Source organism: Thamnophis elegans, chromosome 16 (genome assembly GCF_009769535.1).
Source record: "Thamnophis elegans isolate rThaEle1 chromosome 16, rThaEle1.pri, whole genome shotgun sequence".
Lineage (NCBI taxonomy): Eukaryota > Metazoa > Chordata > Lepidosauria > Squamata > Colubridae > Thamnophis > Thamnophis elegans.
The window spans coordinates 2,106,336-2,127,963 of record NC_045556.1 but is presented as its reverse complement, the minus strand read 5'-3'; the positions used below and the strand labels follow the sequence as shown (position 1 = coordinate 2,127,963).

The window sequence follows — 21,628 nt, the reverse complement described above, 5'->3', positions numbered from 1 at the left end:
ACGCAATTTCAAGCGGGCGTGGGTCATCGTTACAAGCTCCGTGTTCTGTATATGCAGAGTGGAAGGTGCACACCGCCCCTCCCAAGCGCCCAACGAGTTTTGGGAGGGTGAGAATCAACGCTTCCCTGCCTATTGCCCCCCACCCCAACACGCAATTCACACACACACACACACACACACACACACACACACAATAGGGGGGCCCTGGCTGAGCACCTGATGATTATGAAAAGAGACCGGAAGAAGATTTAACGAAGGCTCAGCAAAGCTTATTAAAGTCTGCCACGCCGGGAAGGAAACTTGCAATCATCGAGAGGTGTTGCAGTACAGAATTAACATTTACACGCCCACACAAATAAGTCACTGCACAAAAAAGGAGAGAAGAACTGGCACCCCTCCCACTTCAAGGGATGGCAGCCTGCTTGGCAAGGGCGGACAGAAAAGGGGTCGCCCCGGGGGGGGGGGGGGGGAAACAGCAGGCACGTTAGCTGACAAAGAGGAAGGCTGAAAGTCTGCGCAGCTGGAACTCAGGAACTCCAGTTCAGGGGAAACTCCCCCCGTCTTGTTTCCAACTTATAGGAAGGAGGGTGGGCTGCCTAGGTCCGTTCTTGGCCCCCTTTTATACAAGGGGGCCTCAGGCTGACTCACGACGGGTCACCCGGAATCCGAAGAATGGGGGACATTGGGTTTCTCTTGGGATCCACTCGGATCCTCTCTTTTCTCCATCTCCCCTTTGAAGAGCAAAAAAAAACAACTCCCAGCCGGTGAAAGAGAAGCAGAGAACTTCCCGTCTTGTCGCTTTAAAGAGCGGAAAACACGCTTGTTTCACGCTCTTTACCAAGTTCTGCATGGTCTACGGAGATCCACCGTCATCCAGGTCGGACTTGTCCCAAAGTTGCTTTTCTTCCAAAAGGCAAGTGGAGTTTTTTTTTTTTAAACAAAAAAATATGCTTTTTTTCCAAAAGGCAACTGGAGTTTTGTTTTAAAAAGTCCATCTTCTTTTTTTGGGGGGAAAGCACCTTTGGGACACGTTCCACTTACACACACACACACACACAGACAGACACACACACTGAACCAGTGAGATCAAAAAGATTTGGAACAGATCCCCAGAGGACGAAAGGCTCTCGAGCGGCTTACCCAGAGATGTTGTTGAAGCTGAGGAAGAGGCGCTGCAGGCTGGGCAGGGTATCCGCATCTTTCTAAAAGGAGACGGGAGGAAGAGTCGTCGTCGGCGGCTGGGGAGGCAGCGCTCCCGAGGAGGAGGCAACCGTGCCCCCACCCCACCCCTTCCCTCCTTTCCCTACCCCCCTTTCCTGCAGCCCTGGTGGGAGGAGACTTGCGTGGCGCAGGTCGGAATGAAGGCAGAGCCCTCTTTGGGGAGGGGGGAAGGAAAAAAAAAACCCCCGCTGTGCGTCTTGCGACAGGGTGAAGGTGGCGGAGGAGAGAGAGGGGTGGGGAGGCTGGCCGGGGTGCCAGACGCAGCAGCTGCTCTCTGTCTGCTTGAAAGCCGGCCGGCTGGCTTCTCTCTCTCTCTCTCTCTCTCTCTCTCTCTCTCTCTGGTGCTGTCTCAGCATTTGAGGAGGGGGGGAAGCACAGTGGTGCGCAAGGAGGAAGGGAGAGTGCCGCAATGAACAGCAGGCAAAATAAAACAGGGCTGGAGAGCCATGTGGCTCTTCCTGCATCAAACTGCTAAGTCATGCCGGCGTGACGGCAAAAGACGGGGCTTTTAAGCCATGATGGCTGTTTCCCTTTGTTAGGGAACAGAGTCGGGGAGGGGGAAGAAGAAAGGGATCGTTTCTGATTTTGCAAAAGGGAAAAGACTTTAAAAAACTGTGTTGTGAGGGGTGGGAGGGGGGTGGGAGAAGAATTAACAGACCTTGGAGGTCTTCTAGTCCACCCCCCTGCTCAAGCAGGAAACCCTACAACATTGTCTGATCTCTTCTTAAAAACCTCCAGGGTTTGAGAGCAGAAACATCTTGCAAATTGCAGATCAAGGCTAAATATCTACGGAGATTTCTCTGTCATCCAGGCCATCCTTTTTTTATTTTTTCAAGAGGCCGCTGGACTTCCTGGTTTTTCTTTGAAGGTACGTTTCGCTTCTCATCCAAGAAGCTTCCCCAGCTCTGAGCCCGAGGACACCGATAAACCTCCAGGACTCCTATCGAAAAGGATTGAGAAACGACAGGCTGTCTGCAAGGAATTATCAATCTTTCCATTCCTCACCATCCAGTCAAAGCCGGAGAACTTCTCGGAAACTTCTTCAAAGAAAAAAACCAGAGAGTCCAATTGCCTTTGGGGACTACGGATCAGGCTGTTTTGGAGCCAAGGGGCATTTTCTTCTTCCCTCTGGTGTTGATTGATTGATTTGATTTATTACATTTGTATGCCGCCCTTTTCCCCGAAGGGGACTCAGGGCGGCTCACAACTCAATCAGGGAAGGGGGTACAGACAAGGGAATAAAAAAAGACGAGACATAACAATACAAAAATTTAAAAAACACACAACAGCCATACCATTCGAGAAGGGGGGCAAAAACTCTTTAGCCCCAAGCCTGTCGGAACAGCCAGGTTTTAAGGGCTATGCGGAAAGCCTGGAGGGTGGTGAGGGTTCGAATCTCCACGGGGAGCTCGTTCCAGAGGGTCGGAGCAGCCACAGAGAAGGCTCTCCTCCGGGTAGTCGCCAGTCGGCATTGGCCGGTGGATGGAATTCGGAGGAGGCCTAATCTGTGGGATCTGATCGGTCTAGTGGAGGTAATTGGCAGCAGGCAGTCTCTCAAGTGTTAAGGAAAACCCCTTTAAGGAACGAGTCGGGAGTCGGGCTGAGTGAGCGCTTACCACCGATCTGATCTTGTTGTAGCGCAGGTTGAGTTCCAGCAACGAATCCAGCCCACTGAGGTTTTCGGCGTGGGTCAAGCAATTTCGGGCGAGGTTCAACATTCGGAGATCTTTTAAGTGACTCAGGTTTTCCAGGACAGAAATCTGGGTTGGTGGGGAAGGGGGGTGGGAGGAGGAAAGAGTCACTATTTGACCCATGCATTTCCCTCTCATCGCCGCCATCGAAGAACCATTTGCCTTCTGAAATCTGAGATTTAGCAATAGCAATAGCAGTTAGACTTATATACCGCTTCCTAGGGCTTTCATTCCTCTCTAAGCGGTTTACAGAGTCAGCATATCGCCCCCACAGTCTGGGTCCCCATTTCACCCACCTTGGAAGGATGGGAGGCTGAGTCAACCTTGAGCCGGTGAGATTAGAACCGCCGAACTGCAGTCAGCTGAAGTAGCCTGCAGTACTGCGTTTAACCACTGCGCCACCTCGGCTGTGGCGATTTCAATGCCACAAAGGGATGTTGTAGAAATGAAATTGCCCATTATTTAATTAGAACACGTCTCTGCGCTTATTCCCTTGACGTCTCTAATTAGCGTATAAAGGAACAGTAAATCGCCTAACTTGGAGATAGGTTGGTTTCTGGTTCCAGTTCATCCCAGTTTAAATCTGCCATCAGTGAAGCGCCTGAGCAAACCACGTGCCTTTTATTAGAACAGGGCTCTCCAAACTTGGCAGCTTTTAAGACGTGTGGACTTCGATTCCCAGAATTCCCAGTGATGCTGGCTGGGGAATCCTGGGAGTTGAAGTCCACACGTCTTAAAGCTGCCAATTTTGGAGAGCCCTGTACTAGAATTAATAATTTATCAGAGACGGTGCCACCAGATTCCTCCTGATTTTGGGCTGCCGCAGAATAATACACCGCTCCTCCTACACGGTAGAGAAGGTGAAACCAGGAACAGTGTCAGAGTTCCAAGTAACACACACACCCCCACGAAAGAAGACTCTGAGACTTGAGGTTCCTCAAAGTTCCATTTGATTAGAGATGTCATATCGGCACATCTGGGAAACCCCGAATCTGAAAGTTTCCAGGTTTTCCCCACCCAAAAGAAAGTCCAAACCCTTGCCCAGCACCCACATCTCCCTCACATGGCCCAATCAGGCACCGTCGAAACTGGAGATGCCTCCCAGTCACACCCCTCAAGGTGCAGAGCAAGGTGTCCTTGACTCTCTGAGAAAGGAATGTTATTTAGACGATCTCTCCCATATTCCATATAATCCCCGCTCCCATTTCCCCCACAGCGTTGAACGGGGCAGGTCTGAAGGCCAATGTAAAAAAAAAAGACAGCTTCCAGGCCTGAAAAATAGTTGAGGCTCTCTGTAGTATCTCCTTTACACCCAATCCTTGGACACTCTCTTCTCTTTACTCATCAGGCTGTCGGAAGGAGTAGTTCCTACTAACTGCCAGCTGACAGTGACTTTCCCCCCCCCCTCCAACTGCCAAAGCATTGGTGAGTCCTACCTGATTGCCATGAAGATCCAGGACATCAAGGTTGACAAGATTATCCAGGTTGGAAATTCTCCTTATTCTGCAGCGGCATTTGAAGCGGATGGAAGGGGAGAAAAAAAGGGGAAATCCATTATGGCATCGATCTGAGAAAGAGCTCAAGGATCTTGTGCCAGGTGGCAGGAATTCTTTTAGCGCTGAAGAAGCTTCTTGGGTGAGAAGCTGAAAAAACCTTCAAGGAAAAACCAAGGCCAGATGCCTCCTGAAAATGCACTCTCACCAAACGGAAGCACCTCCAGCCATTTGAATCTTAGTAGCTCAGTTGAGGTAGTTACGTTGTTGGTTTGAGCTCCGAATTGCTTGGCAGCTTGGCTGCAATCGCTTCGTCCCCATTCGGGGAGACATCTTCAGTCCTCTCGGAGACAAGCACCATCGAACCAGAAAGTTCTGCTTGATCTAGACTGGATATCTGCAGCCAAACCAGAACTCTACTCCGCACAGGAAATAAAACCTGCCATAAGAACCCTGCTTTCCCCATTTCTTTACCTGTTATTCCCCAGCGAAAGGACCCGGAGGCACCTCAGGGTCGAAAGGCCGCTGATTTCCTCGATCTGGTTGTCGTACAGGTCTAAGAAAATCAGGCGCTGCAAGTTGGAAACGTTCTGGATTCGAGTGATGAAGTTGTGCTGGAAGCTCAGGAGGCGAAGGTGCTCCTCCCCGTCGATGAGGGGGCAAACGGTCAGCTTCTGCCTGAGAAGGGAGTGCCCAGATACAGCTCTGAGAAGGGAAAGGGTAGCCGGTGCCCCGGGGAGGGGGGTCGCTCTCCAACTGTGACCCCAGGCCTGTGTTTCTCAACCTTGGCAAAACTTTAAGCTGTGCGGACTTCAACTCCCAGGATTCCCCAGCCAGAAAAGCTTCTGGGGGGAATTTGGGGGAGTTGAAATCTGCGTAGCTTAAAGCTTCCAATGGAAGGAAACAACAACTTGAAACGAAAGGGAGGCGCCAACAAAACAAAGCATTACCCCCATTCCTAGATTTTTCAAGATTTGAAACAGCTCCCAATGTTTTTAAAAACTGTAAAAGCTAAGGAAGAAGAGGGGGAGAGGGGGAAAAGGGAAGACTGGAGAAGGAAAACAAGATTTAGCAAACCTGCTAAAAATGAAAGTCTTCCCAGATCCCTAAATCCATCTGTTCAAGCAGAATATACATTGCAAGCTTTTGTTAATTACTGGTAGAATTCCGAAGCTGGGAAACAGGGATTCTCCCTCCCAGGGGCACCAGGGCTGCAGATGTTTGCAGCCAATGTCCAGCTGCAAACACCTGCAACAAGAGCAGTTCCCCCTCCTCCCCCCCCCCGCCTTCTTTTTACCTCTCAAGGGTCATCCGGTCCGAAAGCTGGATTTTCTCTTCTGCCGAGCGGAAGACCAAAGGAAATCCTGTGATCCCATAAGTATTGCTATCTAACAAGGAGGGAAAATGAAGAGTTGTCTTCAGCTACCAAAATTCGGACCATTCTTAAAGCCAAGCAGCCCTTGCAGCCTCCGATGGGACATACTGGTTTTGTCACAAAGGAAGGGGCCATTGTTAAAGGCATCAGGCTAGAATGGTAGAGCTGGAAGGGACCTTGGAGGTCTTCTAGTCCAGTGTTTCTCAACCTTGTCAACTTGAAGATGTCTGGACTTCAACTCCCAGAATTCCCCAGCCAGCGAATGCTGGCTGGGGAATTCTGGGAGTTGAAGTCCAGACATCTTCAAGTTGACAAGGTTGAGAAACACTGTTCTAGTCCACACACACACACACACACCCCGTCCAAGGGCCTGTTCTCCCAGAAACTGGGGGACCATGAGCCAGTCACTTCCTTTCAGCCCTAGGAAGCAGGCAAGGGCAAAGATTTAAGTGACAGTTTAGAACAGAGTTTCCTCGACTTGGGAACTTTCCAATGTGCTTGGGCTTCGATTCCCAGAATTCCCCGACCGGTTTGGACCATAATTGCATCAGGCCTGCCGATTTGCAGAATTACCTGGGCCGTTCGCACTGACATTATGGCAGCCCTGTTGAACTCGGTACTTCAAAGGGTTTGGAAAAGAGCCGTCTCCACAGACTGCCAGAGAACCCTGGCTGTATTTCATTTCCAGACTGGGGACATCGACAAAATTCGCTGCGATGGGGAGGCAAGCTTTTTTACTCCGTGACAAAGGACTTAATCTTCCATCTGCTAGAAGGAGGGGGGGGGGCGGGGAGAGAGAGAGAATTATTTGCCAACAGCAAAAAGATTAATATCAAATTTTAGAGCCTTTCAGACTCCTGGGCATAAGAGCCTCTGAAAATATCAGGGGTGGCTATTTCACTATCCATTTATTATTTTGCAATCTTTTTTTTTTCATATATACATTCACAATTATATGATCTCATAACTGTTATTAATAATATGTATTTATAACAATTTTTTCCTACTGTTAACAATATACTTGAAGATTGCTTTTTTAACATCCCATAGATCCATCTTGCCTTACAACGGTCCTACTTCTTCTTCCCTCCCTCCCTCTTTCCTTCCCTCGTTTCTTCTCTCCTACTCCCCTTCCTTCCCTCCCTCCTTCCCCTTCCCTCCTTCTCTCCTTCCCTCCTTCCTTTTCTCCTTCTCTCCTTCCTTTCCCCCTTCCTTTCCTCCTTCCTTCCCCCCTTCCTTCTCTCCTACATTCCCTTCCTTCCCTCCTTCTCTTCTTCCTTCCCTCCTTCCTTCCCTCCTTCCTTCCCTCCTTTCTTCTCTCCTTCCTTCCCTCCCTCCTTCCCTCCTTCCTACCCCCCTTGCAATCTTATATGCTGTTGAATTGTTAGCAATCTTGATTTTGAGACAGCCACTTCCCCCCCCAAAATACCTAGTTTTCCAGGATGGTTTTTCTCAAGGTCGTGCTGCAAGAACCGATTGTGGAGATACGGCTGTTCTTTGTGCAACCTCAACTCCAGCTGCAGTAGAAAACGTCAGGAGGGAAATGCATTAGAGGCACCTTATGAAAACCAAAAATAAAAAGGATTCTCCCAAGAAATACTGAGATGATGAAACACACAAGATTTTATGGAGCTACCCTTGAAAAGCATCCGGAGACTGCAACTAGTCCAGCATGCAGCCGGGTGAGCGATGTTGGGTGTATCTAGGTACACCCACGTCACACCGATCCTCCGCGAGCTGCACTGGCTACCCATTGGTCTCCGGACGCAATTCAAGGTGTTGGTTATTACCTTTAAAGCCCTACATGGCTTAGGACCAGCATACCTCCGAGACCGCCTACTGCCACATGCCTCCCAACGGCCGGTGAGATCCCACAGGGTGGGCCTCCTTCAGATGCCGTCAGCCAGACAATGTCGACTGGCAGCTCCCCGGAGGAGGGCCTTCTCTGTGGCTGCCCCGACCCTCTGGAACGAGCTACCCCCAGAAATCCAGACCTTGCTCACTCTCATGGCCTTCAAAAAAGCTGTGAAAACCTGGCTATTCCGGCAGGCCTGGGGCTGTTGACCTCATTGTTGAGGTCCAGCCCCGATCGTAACGAATGTATGTGTGTTGTTTTAACATGTTTTTATTGCTATTTTTTTTTAATTATTCTTCTTTCTTCGATGTAAGCCATCCGGAGTCCTCCGGGATTGGGCGGCCTATAAATCGATTTAATAAATAAATAATAAATAAATAAAAGGAGTGGCCAGTTACAGTGACATTTCTCAAATTATGTCACGAGAAAGCTAATAGGACTACGTTTTCCAGGGGTTTTCGCAAAACCATTCCCACTCATTGATTGAACCTTATTACTGCTTCTTTATTTAAGGTAAGTTTTATTAATTCCAACAACGGGAATAATGGATGTGCTTGGGAGGTGTAAACGGTGCTCACCACAACACAAAGCGTGCAAGAAGCGTGAGCATAAGAAGAGCAAGAGACGGCACATCTACGCACCCACATCAGAAGACATCACAAAACACCAAATTCACTACACAACTTCAGTCGGGAGCTGGGGGGTGGGGGGTGGTTCTCTAAATGTTTATAATAAAAATACAAGTCTCACAGCTCTGTTCCTTTCTGCCGAAGACGTACTTTGGAGAACTAGCTGAACTCCGTAATTGTTGGCCTGTGAACAAGAAAGGAAAATTAAACACCTCTAAGGATCTCACATTGAAAAGAGGAATAGGCAGAAGAGCATTTTATCTTAGCCTTGTTTTAGGCAAATGGGGTGGGGAAAGGGCTGCTAAAATAATGCATGCATAAAATAGGGGGCATTTCATTCTGGGGGCCTTTGGGAAACCCCCACATTTTTCTAAGAATATATCGCTAAGGTTTAAGGTATATTGCTGTCTGTCTCACTTGGGTGATACTGAGGGGGTTGGAAGCAGAAAGCGACAGGATGAAATGAACAAGAGAGAGAGCAGAAATCTATTCCAAAGCATTATAATGAAATCAAAAAATCAAACCAAACTTAGAACCTAAAATGAAAATTGGAGGGGGGGGGGACAAGTAACATGAAAAATGGCTAAAAACAATGAAGGTAAAAAAATATATATAACTCAAATAAAAAAAAATAACAATAAACCATTAGAAGAAAATGATTAAATTTTAAACAGGATAAAAATCGATTAAAGTTTATTTTTAAAGGCCAAAATAAATATAATTTTAAATGACAATTTTAAAAAAGGTGATTTAAATGAAATTTAAAAAGTTTAAAAAATGCAAGGCGACATTATTTTGGGATTTAAAAAAAAAAAAAAAAAAGCAAAATTATTTCTGGATTTTTTTTAAAAAAAAACAAAAAGCAAAATTATTTCTGGATTTTTTAAAAAAGCGAAAAGCAAATTTATTTTTGGATTATTTAAAAAAACGAAAAGCAAAATTATTTCTGGATTTAAAAAAAACCGAAAAGCAAAATTATTTCTGGATTTTAAAAAAAAAACGAAAAGCAAAATTATTTCTGGATTATTTAAAAAAACGAAAAGCAAAATTATTTCTGGATTTTTTAAAAAAAGCGAAAAGCAAATTTATTTTTGGATTATTTAAAAAACAAAGCAAAATTATTTCTGGATTTTTTTAAAAAAAACGAAAAGCAAAATTATTTCTGGATTTTTTTTTAAAAAAGCAAAATTATTTCTGGATTATTTAAAAAACGAAAAGCAAAATTATTTCTGGATTTTTTTTAAAAAAAGCAAAATTATTTCTGGATTATTTAAAAAACGAAAAGCAAAATTATTTCTGGATTTTTTTTAAAAAAAGCAAAATTATTTCTGGATTTTTTTTTAAAAAAAAAAACGAAAAGCAAATTTATTTTTGGATTATTATTTTTTTAAAAAAATGACCAGTTGGAGGAGGAGGAGGAAATGGGGAGGGGGGGGAGCCACACTCACAATGGCCTTCCCAAGCAGAGGAAGGACTACAGCCCCCATGCTGCACGCCCCCGGCTGCGCTCCATGGGACCTGTAGTCCCCGGCCTTCACGGGGGGCCCCCCTCGCTTACCGAGACGCTGTGGGCCGGCCTCCCCACCCCGGCGGGCCTGCATTTGCTGGGCACCATGGCAACCGTCCCGGCCGCCGCAACAAAGCGCGGAAGTGGCCGCCCAGAAGCCGCCCCGGCTGTTGCCGTGGCAACGCCCGCTTCCGGGCACGCTTTCCAAGAGACGCCAGGCCGGGGTGCGCAAAGGGGATGCGGGCTCGAGGCATTTGACAAACACTTCGGGTTCCCCACCGTGGGTGGTTGGTGAGGGGGAAAAAATAAACGAACTTCCTCCCCTCACAAGCCGTCCTAAATGAACCGGACGTTGCTGTTGCAATTGGAGGAGGAGGGTGGGGGGAGAGAGAACGCCTTGGTTCGAGCCGGGGTGGGGGTGCAGGCTGCAATTCGAGTGGGAGAGCAACGGGGGCCCTGGAGGACCAGCCTGGTTTGTCAAGCGGGAGAATAACCTCCTCCTGCTTTGCTACTTGTAGTTGGGTCGAGTTGCCTGCAGAAGCCACGATGGGCAGACCATCATGGTTAGCTTAGCATCCTTGCCCTAAAGAAGCCCCCCGTTACTTTTTTGAGATCCCGCAGCTGGGTTTGAACCCACAGCTTTCCCCTCGGGCCAAGCCCAGTTGGCAAGAAATGCCAAGCACGGATGGAGAGTTTGCTGGCCAAAAAAAAGCATCGACAGCTAAATCTCAAAGTTAGTTTGCTTGGGGTTCCCATGACCCGCTAAGCCAGTGTTTCTCAACTTTGGCAACTTGAAGATGTCCGGACTTCAACTCCCAGAATCCCCCAGCCAGCATTCGCTGGCTGGGGAATTCTGGGAGTTGAAGTCCAGACATCTTCAAGTTGCCAAAGTTGAGAAACACTGTCCTAGACACTGAATTGTTTATACGTGAATGCTGGCTGGGGGATTCTGGGAGTTGAAGTCCGGACATCTTCAAGTTGACAAGGTTGAGAAACACTGTCCTAGACAATGAATTGTTTATACGTGAATGCTGGCTGGGGAATTCTGGGAGTTGAAGTCCAGACATCTTCAAGTTGCCAAAGTTGAGAAACACTGTCCTAGACACTGAATTGTTTATACGTGAATGCTGGCTGGGGGATTCTGGGAGTTGAAGTCCGGACATCTTCAAGTTGACAAGGTTGAGAAACACTGTCCTAGACAATGAATTGTTTATACGTGAATGCTGGCTGGGGAATTCTGGGAGTTGAAGTCCAGACATCTTCAAGTTGCCATGGTTGAGAAACGCTAAGCAATCCGAGACTCCGCGCGCTGCAGGAGACACGCAGCTGGCCCAGATTTCCCTTGTGCAAAGTGGCATCCCCAAGAATCGCTAGGCACACGGGTTGAGAGTCCGTCCCCACGAAGCCCTGGGAGTCAAAATCGGATTCGTCCGCCGGTGGGTTTGCCTTCTGCGAGGCTGCAGTTCCCACCCCCTGCAATAAGCCGAGGTGAGCGCAGTGGTTAGAGTGCAGTAATGCAGCCACTTCAGCTGACTTGTTAGTTGCAGTTCAGAGGTTCAAATCTCACCGGCTCAAGGTTGACTCAGCCTTCCATCCTTCCGAGGTAGGTGAAATGAGCACCCAGACTGTGGGGGCGATATGCTGACTCTGTAAACAGCTTAGAGAGGGCTGAAAGCCCTATGAAGCGGTATATAAATCTAACTGCTATTGCTATTGCTATTGATCCATCTATCTATCTATCTATCTATCTATCTATCTATCTATCTATCTATCGGATTGTTGGGGGCGATATGCTGACTCTGTAAACCGCTTAGAGAGGGCTGAAAGCCCTATGAAGCGGTATATAAATCTAACTGCTATTGCTATTGCTATCAATCCATCTATTTATCTATCTATCTATCTATCTATCTATCTATCTATCTATCTATCTATCGGATTGTTGGGGGCGATATGCTGACTCTGTAAACCGCTTAGAGAGGGCTGAAAGCCCTATGAAGCGGTATGTAAGTCTAACTGCTATTGCTATTGCTGTCTATCTATCTATCTATCTATCTATCTATCTATCTATCTATCTATCTATCTATCTGGGTGAAATGAGGACCCAGACTGTGGGGGCGATATGCTGACTCTGTAAACCGCTTAGAGAGGGCTGAAAGCCCTATGAAGCGGTATGTAAGTCTAACTGCTATTGCTATTGCTGTCTATCTATCTATCTATCATCTATCTATCTATCGGATTGTTGGGGGCGATATGCTGACTCTGTAAACCGCTTAGAGAGGGCTGAAAGCCCTAGGAAGCGGTATATAAGTCTAACTGCTATTGCTATTGCTAATAAAAAGCCTGTCCAATGGCCCATTGACAAAGACGGGGGCTAGTAAATCTGCTCCCTGCCTTAAAAAAACACCTTTCTCCATTTCTGATGCAGGGAAAGAGAATATTCCGCCTTTTCAACATTCCCCAGGAGATTCCACTTCTTCTAGGGGAAGGGATGGCTTTTAACCTCCTCCAAGCCCAGCTCTGAATTGCCCACCGCTGGGTTCGACCTTCTGTAAGGCTGCAGCCCCCCCACCCCCCGCCTTGCAAGCCAAGGCTGGACTCCGCTGGCTCCAAAGGACGCAAAGCGGGGACCACCTCCCTCCTTGCGCCCGGCAGGCAGGGCTGATGCGCGGCGTTCCCCCGTGCAGAAGAGGGAAGGTCTCCGCTTGCCCCCAGCCCTGCCCAGCATCGGAGGAGGAGCGCGGCGGAGGCGGAGGCGGTGGTGGGCTGGCTGGCTGGCTGGAGGCGAGGGAGGGGAGCCGCTGCGCCAAGGCCGGGCTGGAGAAGGATGGCGGAGCCGGAGCCCGCGGTGCAGATCCGGGTAGCCGAAGCGGAGGACGAGGAGCCGCGGTGGGCGAGCCCGCCGGGCGGCGGCAGCTGCAGCGAAGACGACTACGGGCGGGGCAGCGGCGGCTTTGGAGGGGACAAATCCAGGTAAGGGGCATCCCAGGGACTAGCGCCTTGGTCTCGTTTGGATCCCGGGGATGCCCAGCGATGGAGGGAAGTGGGGGGGGGGAATCCCGGGAGGAGGGGATCCCCTCTTGCTCCGCCAGGGCAGCCTTGGAATAAGGGGAGGGGGTCCCCAAGAGCCCCCCCCCACTGCAAAAAGGGAAGGGGGAGATGCAGCCCCGGAAGCCAGAATCCAGCATGGGCTACGAGGCTGCCAGGGGGGGAAAGGGCATGCAGGGGGGGGGCATGCATGCGTGGGGAGGGGTCTGTTTTGATGCCCGAGGGGCTGCCGGATGAGGGTCGTTCTGAGTTGGGCAGGCTGGGCACGACCCTCCTCTCTGCTGGTGGAGAAAGTCCCAAGGGACCTCCTGCCAATCAAAGGATCCGGGTTTGGTTGCTCACCTTGTGGTCCCCTTTCTGATCTGCTTTGGAGTCCCCTCCTGGCACGAGGTCTGGGGTTTTTTTCCCCAGCTCTGCAGGGAGATCCTTTCCGGATGGGATCTCCATCAGAGGGAGCTGCCTTAGCTAGAGGTCCCGAGCAAGAGACCCAACAGACAGAGTTGGATTAACCCAGTTTGTTGTCAAACCACCTTCTCTCCCCCCCGCCCCCCGCCTGAAGGAGGCTTCCCAGCTGCTGGGATCTCCAGCTTCATCCTGGCAGATTTTGGAAAGCTTGGTTGGGTCAGACTGGATCCGTGTTTGGAAGAGAGACTAGGGAGGGTACATTTTGTTAAAAAGAAAAAAGGGAGCCCCCCCCCCCCCCTGTGTCCCATGGTAGCTCATCAAGTATATGGTTACTACTCATTTAGCGACCAAAATTATAAAGGTTTTTTTTTGGGGGGGGGGAATTACTTATGACAGATCCTGGCATCATCTATGCCCGTCTCTATTTATCTCATTATATATTGGGCTGAAAAACACCGGTGTTTCCATGCTCTTAGGAAACCAACAGGCCCCTTCAGAAAGAAGGATGTTTCCCTTGGCATCTTTCTTTCCGGCCTGGCCATTTCTAGGATATGGGCCCGAGGTGGTGGGTGGTGGTATGTATTTTCTCTAGGGGAGGAGTAGCCCAGGAAGATGAGACGCTGGGCATCCCCATGTCATTGGCAGAAAAAACCAACAACAACAAGAAGAAGGAAGAGCTGGTTTGATTCTTTGCTCCCCCTTTGCAAGGAGGAGAAAAGGTTTTCGTTTCAGCCGACTCTTCTTCTGCCTACAATCCTGCTGGAAACAAAATTCTGTTTCTGACATTTTAATATCTTTTGTTGGGTTTAAAAGCTGGGAAAGGAGAGCATCTTTTCTGCCTGAGTTGCAGGGAGGGAGGAAGAATGGGCTGGGGGTGGGGGGGGGCTTTCCTCCCCACCCCCTCAAGGCTCTCCCCTCTTATATCCTCAAGCCAAGCCCACGTGGGCATCCTGTGCCAAGGCTGGGCCGGGCCGAGAGCTCGCCTGTTGCAAATTCGGACGGATGTTGCAACAGCCCTCCTTGGCCCCCTCCTCTCCCTCCTGAGCCAGATGCTGGGCAGGGAGCCGGGAAGGAGGGTCCCATCCCCACCCCACCCCTGTCCACCCACTAGTCCTAGGAACCATGCCGGGAAGGGGCTCTCCTGCTGACTTGGCACTGTGGCGGGCAGGAGGTGCTTCGGCTGCTGGGGAACATCTGTAATCTGATGCTGGGGAGGAGCATAAGCTGCCCTGCCCCACATCTGGTTCTCGGCAAAGCTTCCCCCTGGCTCAACAACCCTCCGTCTGACTCAGCTGCTGCTCTGGAGTTTTCTTTTTTGAGAGGGGGAGATGGACATTTCCCTCCTTTAAGCCAAAGCTTGTGGGTCCCCCTCCCCGAATTCTCCAGCCTTTCTCATGCTTGGACAGTTGAAGGGCTGGGGGATTCTGGGAGTTGAAGTCCACCCTTCTTGAAAGAGGCCAAGGTGTGAGAAGGAACTAACTCAGTGTTTCTCAACCTTGGCAACTTGAAGATGTCTGGACTTCAACTCCCAGAATTCCCCAGCCAGCGAATGCAGCGGCGCCATCTTGTTTTTTGGTTCTGCACATGCGCAGAACAATTTTAATTTGACGGCGCATGCATGCGCACATGAGAAAACCGGCAGTAGTGTTTGCCGGAACTCACCCCTGCTTTGAAGGTCACACAGAAGGGGATCAGAACGACCCCCCCCCGGTCCCTGCAACCGTCATAAATACGAGTCAGTTAGTTGCCAAGCGAACCAATGTTTCATCCTGCGACTATGGAGAATGCTGCAATAGTGGAGTGTGAAACGGTCATGCGTCTCTTTTTTTCCGCGCTGTTGAACGTTTCACTGAACGAAATCGTTGTAAATTGAGGATTACCTCTTATCCTCCCCGATCGGGAGGGTCGCTTTACTTGTTTAATGCTTTTAATTCCCTTTCCTTCCCAGGTCAAAATGTTCCTTTTGCAAACTTCCCACACTTTTAGGCACGCTGTATTTTATTTTTAAAGATGCACCGTTCGTTGCAAAAGACAGCGATTGTTCCAAAATGTTTGGGAGTTCGGGATGCCCAGAGACCAGAGCGAAATTTGTTTGGATTAAATATATATATAGAGAGATATTTGTTTTTCTGCTCACTGCTGGAAGCCCGGCTGAATTCTGCAGACTGTTTTCACGCCTGAAAACACCATCGAAGCACGTTGAGCAACATTTGAGGAATGTGGAAAGGAACAGATTCCTGGAAAGGAAAACCACACACGCGTTTTTATTTATTTTACCAGTCCATTTTATGTAATCTTTTCTACATTTGTTACGGAGAACGGATCCACATGAGCCTGATCTGTTTATTATTATTCGTTCCTTTCCTGGGCTATCCTTATCCTCTCTTTTTTTCTTCTTCTCTTTCTCCCCTTTCCCAGCGAGAATGACGGGGATGATTCATCCCCTGCTTGGAAGCCCCCCGAGCGCGACCTGATCCTGAAGCTGGTGGCTCAGGTAGAATATTATTTCTCCGACGGCAACCTGGAAAAAGACGCTTTTCTCCTGAAGCACATCCGGCGGAACAAGATGGGGTACATCAGTGTGAAGTTGCTCACCTCGTTCAAAAAGGCAAGCGCTGGAGGATCCACAGCTCTGCGGCCTGTGGTTTGGGGAGAAAGGGACCGTAGGAGATGACCAGGCTGAGCAGGAGGGAGGGTTCAAATGTGTCATCAGTCACGAGTTCCTGCGTGCCCACAACAGATCGAAATCCAGCCCAATTTCAATGCCTTTCTTATCTCCCGCTCATTTCCCTGGACTGTTAGTTGGCCAGATTCTTTTTTTTTTAATTTTGGGCTTGGGCTTTTTTTAAAAAATATTTTTTTTATTTATTTATTTATTTCCAAAACAAACATATGTTGTAAAAAGTATATCAGCTGGTTACAAAAGGCTTTTGTGCATCTCTCCCACCGTCATCTGATATAATTCATATTAATTCAAATGTCTTAACTCAAAATATTTACTATATTAACATCATCATACCTCCACTTTTATTTGACTACAGTTATTTAAACACCCTTCATCCTTAAATATACCAAGATTCAATCCATAACCACATGCTGGCATTTCATTTACTTATTTATAAAATCCTCCATTAACATTAAGTCCTCATATTCTGTTTTAGCTAAACATCCATAATATTTAATACCAAAGATTTCTAATCCTCCATGTATATAATTTATTATCATTATCCTTTCTTTATTTAACTATATCCTATATCATAGCATTTTCCCCCATTAGTTAAAATTTAACTGTATATAGTTTTGTTTTTATGATAATTGTTATTGTTATTAATAATCTTTATATATAGTCCTATATATAGTTGTGTTTTTTTTTTTGATGCCCGTCTGTGGGATCTGTGAGTGATTCTGGTCTTTTGCTCAAGATGGCCTCCTCTTTCTTTACAGATCAAACAGCTGACCCGGGATTGGAGAACCACAGCTTACGCTCTGAAATATTCCGACCTTCTGGAAATGAATGAAGATGGACGCAAAGTCCGCCGAAGCACGCCGGTTCCCGTCTTCCCGAGCGAAAACCTCCCCAGTCGAATGCTTCTGGTCTACGACATCTCCCCAGCTCAAGACCGGCACCCTCCGGATGACGGACAGGAGAACGGGGAAGTCCGGGAGAAGGTCATGGAGCATCTCCTCAGGGCCTTCGTCCAGTTCGGAGCCATCTTGTCCGTCCGGATTCTCAAACCCGGGAGGGACCTTCCGGCGGACGTCAAGAAGTTCAGCGGCCGCTACAGCCCGGTGGGGACCCAAGAATGCGCCATCGTCGAGTTCGAAGAGGTCGACGCCGCCGTCAAAGCCCACGAGTCGTTCTGCGTCGCGGAGAAAGCCGCCATGAAAGTCATCCTCATCGGGACGAAGCCGCCAAAGAAGAAAGTCGCCAAGGAGAAGAACGCGGAGAAAAACTCCGCCAAGGATCCGGGCAAGAACCGTTCGATGAACAGGAGAGTGGAGGAGCTTCAAGACGTGGGCGAAGACTTGTCGGCCAACAGCTCCTCGGATCCAGACAGCGACCCGGCCTCTCCCCGGCCGAGAAGAAGCAGCTCCTCCAACAGGCTGAGCCCTTCGGCCTACCCCAACCACCACCTGAGCCCCAACGTCTCCCCGAGGTCAAGTCCCTGGAACAGCCCTTCCTCCCTGCGCAAAACCTCCCGGATGTCCCCGCTGGCGGAGGACGCCAGAGCCCTTCTCGGCACCAGCCCCGAGGCGTCCAAATGGCCGGCTGATTACTCTTCGGACAGCAGCATCACTCCTTCCAGCAGCCCCTGGGTCCAACGCCGGCGGCAAGCTCGGACTCTGGCCCAGGAGAAGGCCCCCGCGGGCAGACCAGAGCCCAGCGTCAAAATAGCCGCCCCTGCTGGACTGCCCGTCGGGGTCCTGCGTTTGCCCAGGGGCCCGGATGGAACGAAGGGCTTCCATAACAGCCACGAAAGGAGCAACGTGGCCAAGAATGTATAAACTCTTGTTTTGGAGTGGGGTTTGCAGGGAGGAGGAGGAGGAAGAGAAGGAGAGGGGGGAGAGGAAGAAGGAAGAGGATGCAGACTATGGGGTCCTTGGTGCTCTCCGAAATTTGGTTGCTGGGGGTAGCCCTGGTGGTGTTACCTAGTTGGGTTATGAGATGTCTGCAAGAAAACCACCATGCTCAGAGAGCACCAAGGACCCCATAGTCTGCCTCCCCCTCCTCTTCCCTGCAAACCCCACTCCCTTCTAATCCTGATGGTGTTACCTAGTTGGGTCATGAGATGTTTGCAAGAAAACAACCAGGATCAGAGAACCCCCTCATTTCAGTCCTGAGCTACAAATATTCACCTTTATTGGTACTGATGATGTTACACAGTTGGGTCATGAAACGTCTAAAAAAAAGCCCCCAGAGCTCAGAGTGCACCAAGGACCCCACAGTCCTCCTCCTCTTCCTTCTTCCTCCCCCCTCTTTCTCCTCCTCCTCCTCCTCCTCCTCCTCCTCCTCCTCCCTGCAAACCCCACTCCCTTCTAATCCTGATGGTGTTACCTAGTTGGGTCATGAGATGTTTGCAAGAAAACAACCAGGATCAGAGAAACCCTCATTTCAGTCCTGAGCTACAAATTTATTCACCTTTATTGGTACTGATGATGTTACCCAGTTGGGTCATGAAACGTCTAAAAAAAACACCAGTGCTCAGAGTGCACCAAGGACCCCACAGTCCTCTTCCTTCTTCCTCCTCCTCCCTGCAAACCCCACTCCCTTGTAACACTGGTGACGTTACCCAGTTGGTCACGAGACGTCTACCAGAAAACCAGCAAGCTCAGAGAGCACCAAGGATTCCTCCTTTCAACCCCGAGCTGCAGAAATTCTCCTTTATTGTGAAGTTCCGTTTTTATTCCGTGTGGACACATTGCATCGTCTCCAATCGCGGAGTTCATTGCCTGCGGGATACAGGCAGTCCCTGACTCACGTCCATTCATGTAGAAACCATTTGAAGTTACGACGGTGCGGGGGGGGGGGAAAACGGGACTTATGAGCAGTCCTCGCAGTTAACAACTGTCTCTGTGTCCCACGGTCACGTAATTGAGACTCTGAGCATTTGTGGCGCTCCAGAATTACTGGGCCAAGTCATGGGGGGAAGCCAGATCTATATAATGACCATGCGATTCGCTTAATGACAATGGGAAACGATCGTAAAGTCATGCATGGTTCAACCTGATATCTCACTTAATAACTGCATTGCTTCTGGTCCTATTTTCGGATGTAGGATGAGGACGACCTATATCCCTCCCGAGCTCTTGGCACGAGAATGGTCCTTTCCTTTTCCAACAAAAGCTTTTTGTATCTCCATTGCTTCTCAGGTGTTGTCCGAAGCCGCCTTGTCTGCCCTTAAAAGTTGAATTGTTACTGCTGTTTTTAATGCCAGCCGCCAACAAGCCTTTTCAGTGTTTATCAATGTCTGTTTTGAAAAACAATCCGTGTGCAAATATATTTAGCAAGGGCAAAGCCCGAGGTTGGTTTTATCCCACCAGTGATGGTTGACGTCCTTCTCTCTTGTTCTCTTCTGCGGCTTTTGAAGAACTCAAGGTGCAGCTCTCAAGTCTTTTGTCTCGTGTCGGGAAGACGCTTCCTGGCCTAGAAGCCAGGCAGGGATGGGCATTTTGGGTGGCATGAAATAAACAGCACCTGCTCTTCAAACCGTCTCTCGGGCTGGATGGGCTGAAGAGCCGCAGATTCTGGTGCTGGAGTCGAGAGGTCCATGACCATTCGTAATAGCTTTAAAAAGAGACAAAATTAGCAGGGGAGGAAAACATCCCCAGGCTTTTATTACAGGAAAGTCGTCTTCCTTGTGAGCCTGAGGAAGGGTTGAGGGGGGGGGGGGGGAGAAGAAGGGAAGGAGGAGAGGAGGAAGCGAAGGGGAAAGGAAAAGGAAGAGAAAGGGGAAGGGGAAAAGGAAGGGAAGGGAAAAAGAAGGGGAAGGAAAAAAGAGAAAGGAAAGGAAAAAGGGAAAGAGAAGAAAAAAGGAAGGGAAAGGAAAAGGGAAGGGAAAGGGAAGGGAAAAGGAAAGAAAGGAAAGGAAAAAGGAAGGGAAAAGGAAATTAAGGAAGAGAAAAGGGAAGGGGAAAGGAAGGGAAGGGAAAAAGACGGGAAAGGGAAAGAAGGGAAAGGGAAGAAAAAAGGAAGGGAAAGAGAAGGAAAAAGGGAACGAAGAAAAAGGGAAGAGAAAGAAAAAGGGAAGGGAAAAGGAAAAAAAGGAAGGGAAAAAAGGAAGGGAAAAGGAAAGAAAGGAAGAGAAAAGGGAAGGGGAAAGGAAGGGAAGGGGAAAGGAAGGGAAAGGGAAGAAAAAAGGAAGGGAAAGAGAAGAGAAAAAGGGAAAGGAAAGGAAAAAGGGGAAGAAGAAAAGAGGAAAGGGAAGGGAAAAGGAAAGGGAAAAGGAAGCAAAAGGAAAAAAGGGAAGGGAAAAGGAAAGAAGGGAAAGGGAAAAAAGGAAGGGAAAGGGAAAAGAAAGGAAAGGAAAAGGGAGAAGGAAAAAGGAACGAAAGGAAAGGAAAAGGGAAAGGAAGGAAAGAGGAATGAAAACAAAGAAAAGGGAAGGAGACACCCATTGGAGAATGGTAGAATTCAGGTTTCTTCAGTCATTTAAATTAAAAAATGTTGTGCTTTAGTAGAGAGATTAATCCCAGCCTACGGTGGTCCACATCTCGGGCCACAATGCTTAGGCAGCCCTGGGTACAATCCATTGTGAGATCACTGCTCTTAGCAATGGGGTGGACATACACAAACACACCCACTGGCATCCCAATTCACATACAGGGCCGGCCAAGGATAGAAGATGGCTTATTGCTGCTACAGGTTAGAGTTGCGTCTGCTTACCCCATGGCTGGCTGGGGAATTCTGGGAGTTGAAGTCGACGAGTCTTAAACGTTGCCACAGTTGGAGACCCCTGTGGGTGTCCAGCAAATGTGTTGAGTTCACTGATGGTCCCACCTGCTGTGGGAATGCAGAAAAGGACCTGATTTGGTGGCCAGGTTTCATATCTTGGCGAATTCATCCTTTGGGCCGGCTGGGTGGAATCAGGATTGGGATTTCTTGTTAGATCTTGGGTTTGTCCAAATAGGTTGATTTTGGTGAAAAATAGTGGGAATTTTAACATCCCATGGACCTTTGGGGTTTTGTCATTGTTTTGTTTCCCGTAGACCACTCATTCCTCCTTACGCCATTGCTCCGGACTACACCTCTGATAGACCTCCGAACCTCTACTTTCCCAGTCCTGTAAGTCTTGGCCTTTCCCCGTCCTCCTTGGGGGGTTGGTTTCTTGAACCTCTAGAAGCAGCTGAGTAGTCTCCCTCAACTCTAGATTCCCCCGGATCTCAACTCCCAGAATCCCCAGTCACGTTGGTTAAGAGTGATGGGAGATGGGAGGTGTACACCTCTGAAGCTCCCGATTGGAGAAGACTGTTCCAAGGCCAGAGGACTGGACACCAGTGGGAAGATTCAACCGTGTTGGGTTAAAAATTAGACCAGTGTTTCTCAACTTTGGCCACTTGAAGACACCGTAGTAGGTGGACGTCAACTTCCAGAATTCAACCAGCCATGACTTCAAGATGTGTTGGATGTCCACACAACTCCAAGGGGCCAAGATTGAGAAACACTGCATCAGAAGAGGCTCTCCTTCTAGGTCAGGGGTCAGCTAACTTAAAGACTCAAAGAGCCATTTGGACCCGTTTCCCATAGAAAACACCGGGAGCCACAAAGGTCCTAACCGGAAGCCCCCTGTTCAATTCTGGGGCTGACCGGAAGTTCAGTTCCCCCACCATAGAGTCTCCTCCTAGCGTGGCGTCCTTTCTCCTCTACCTGTCATAACCGAGAGCCCTATCAATTGTGGAGACAACTGGA

General features: G+C 48.9%; 2 protein-coding genes across 3 annotated transcripts in view; one reads left to right on the top strand and one right to left on the bottom strand.

Moving 5' to 3' along the window:
* The window catches only part of LRRC49 (leucine rich repeat containing 49), a 31,969-nt gene extending 22,076 nt beyond the window's left edge, over positions 1 to 9,893 (bottom strand). The window contains exons 1-9 of one of the 2 annotated variants that reach the window (XM_032232373.1): positions 9,823 to 9,893; positions 8,386 to 8,448; positions 7,210 to 7,297; positions 6,354 to 6,548; positions 5,703 to 5,793; positions 4,880 to 5,083; positions 4,349 to 4,415; positions 2,838 to 2,981; positions 1,141 to 1,202 (exon numbers count right to left, since the gene is read on the bottom strand). In XM_032232373.1, coding sequence (XP_032088264.1) covers positions 1,141 to 1,202; positions 2,838 to 2,981; positions 4,349 to 4,415; positions 4,880 to 5,083; positions 5,703 to 5,793; positions 6,354 to 6,548; positions 7,210 to 7,297; positions 8,386 to 8,448; positions 9,823 to 9,879 — 971 coding nt within the window. In that variant the 5' untranslated portion in view covers positions 9,880 to 9,893. The remainder of the gene's footprint in view (positions 1 to 1,140; positions 1,203 to 2,837; positions 2,982 to 4,348; positions 4,416 to 4,879; positions 5,084 to 5,702; positions 5,794 to 6,353; positions 6,549 to 7,209; positions 7,298 to 8,385; positions 8,449 to 9,822) is intronic. The other variant, XM_032232374.1, reaches the window with a different exon arrangement.
* Positions 9,894 to 12,595: 2,702 nt separating this feature from the next.
* On the top strand, positions 12,596 to 17,888 carry LARP6 (La ribonucleoprotein 6, translational regulator). The gene is made up of 3 exons (XM_032233105.1): positions 12,596 to 12,741; positions 15,640 to 15,829; positions 16,666 to 17,888. The coding sequence occupies exons 1-3, from the start codon at positions 12,596 to 12,598 to the stop codon at positions 17,725 to 17,727; spliced, it is 1,398 nt and encodes a 465-aa protein (XP_032088996.1). The 3' UTR covers positions 17,728 to 17,888.
* The last annotated feature ends 3,740 nt before the right edge of the window (positions 17,889 to 21,628 follow it).

Coding starts and splice junctions, on each gene's coding strand:
- LARP6 (XM_032233105.1), top strand. CDS start 12,596: ATGGCGGAGCCGGAGCCCGCGGTGCAGATCCGGGTAGCCGAAGCGGAG. Junction 12,742..15,639: donor TTTGGAGGGGACAAATCCAG/GTAAGGGGCATC, acceptor CCCCTTTCCCAG/CGAGAATGACGGGGATGATT. Junction 15,830..16,665: donor TGCTCACCTCGTTCAAAAAG/GCAAGCGCTGGA, acceptor CTTTCTTTACAG/ATCAAACAGCTGACCCGGGA.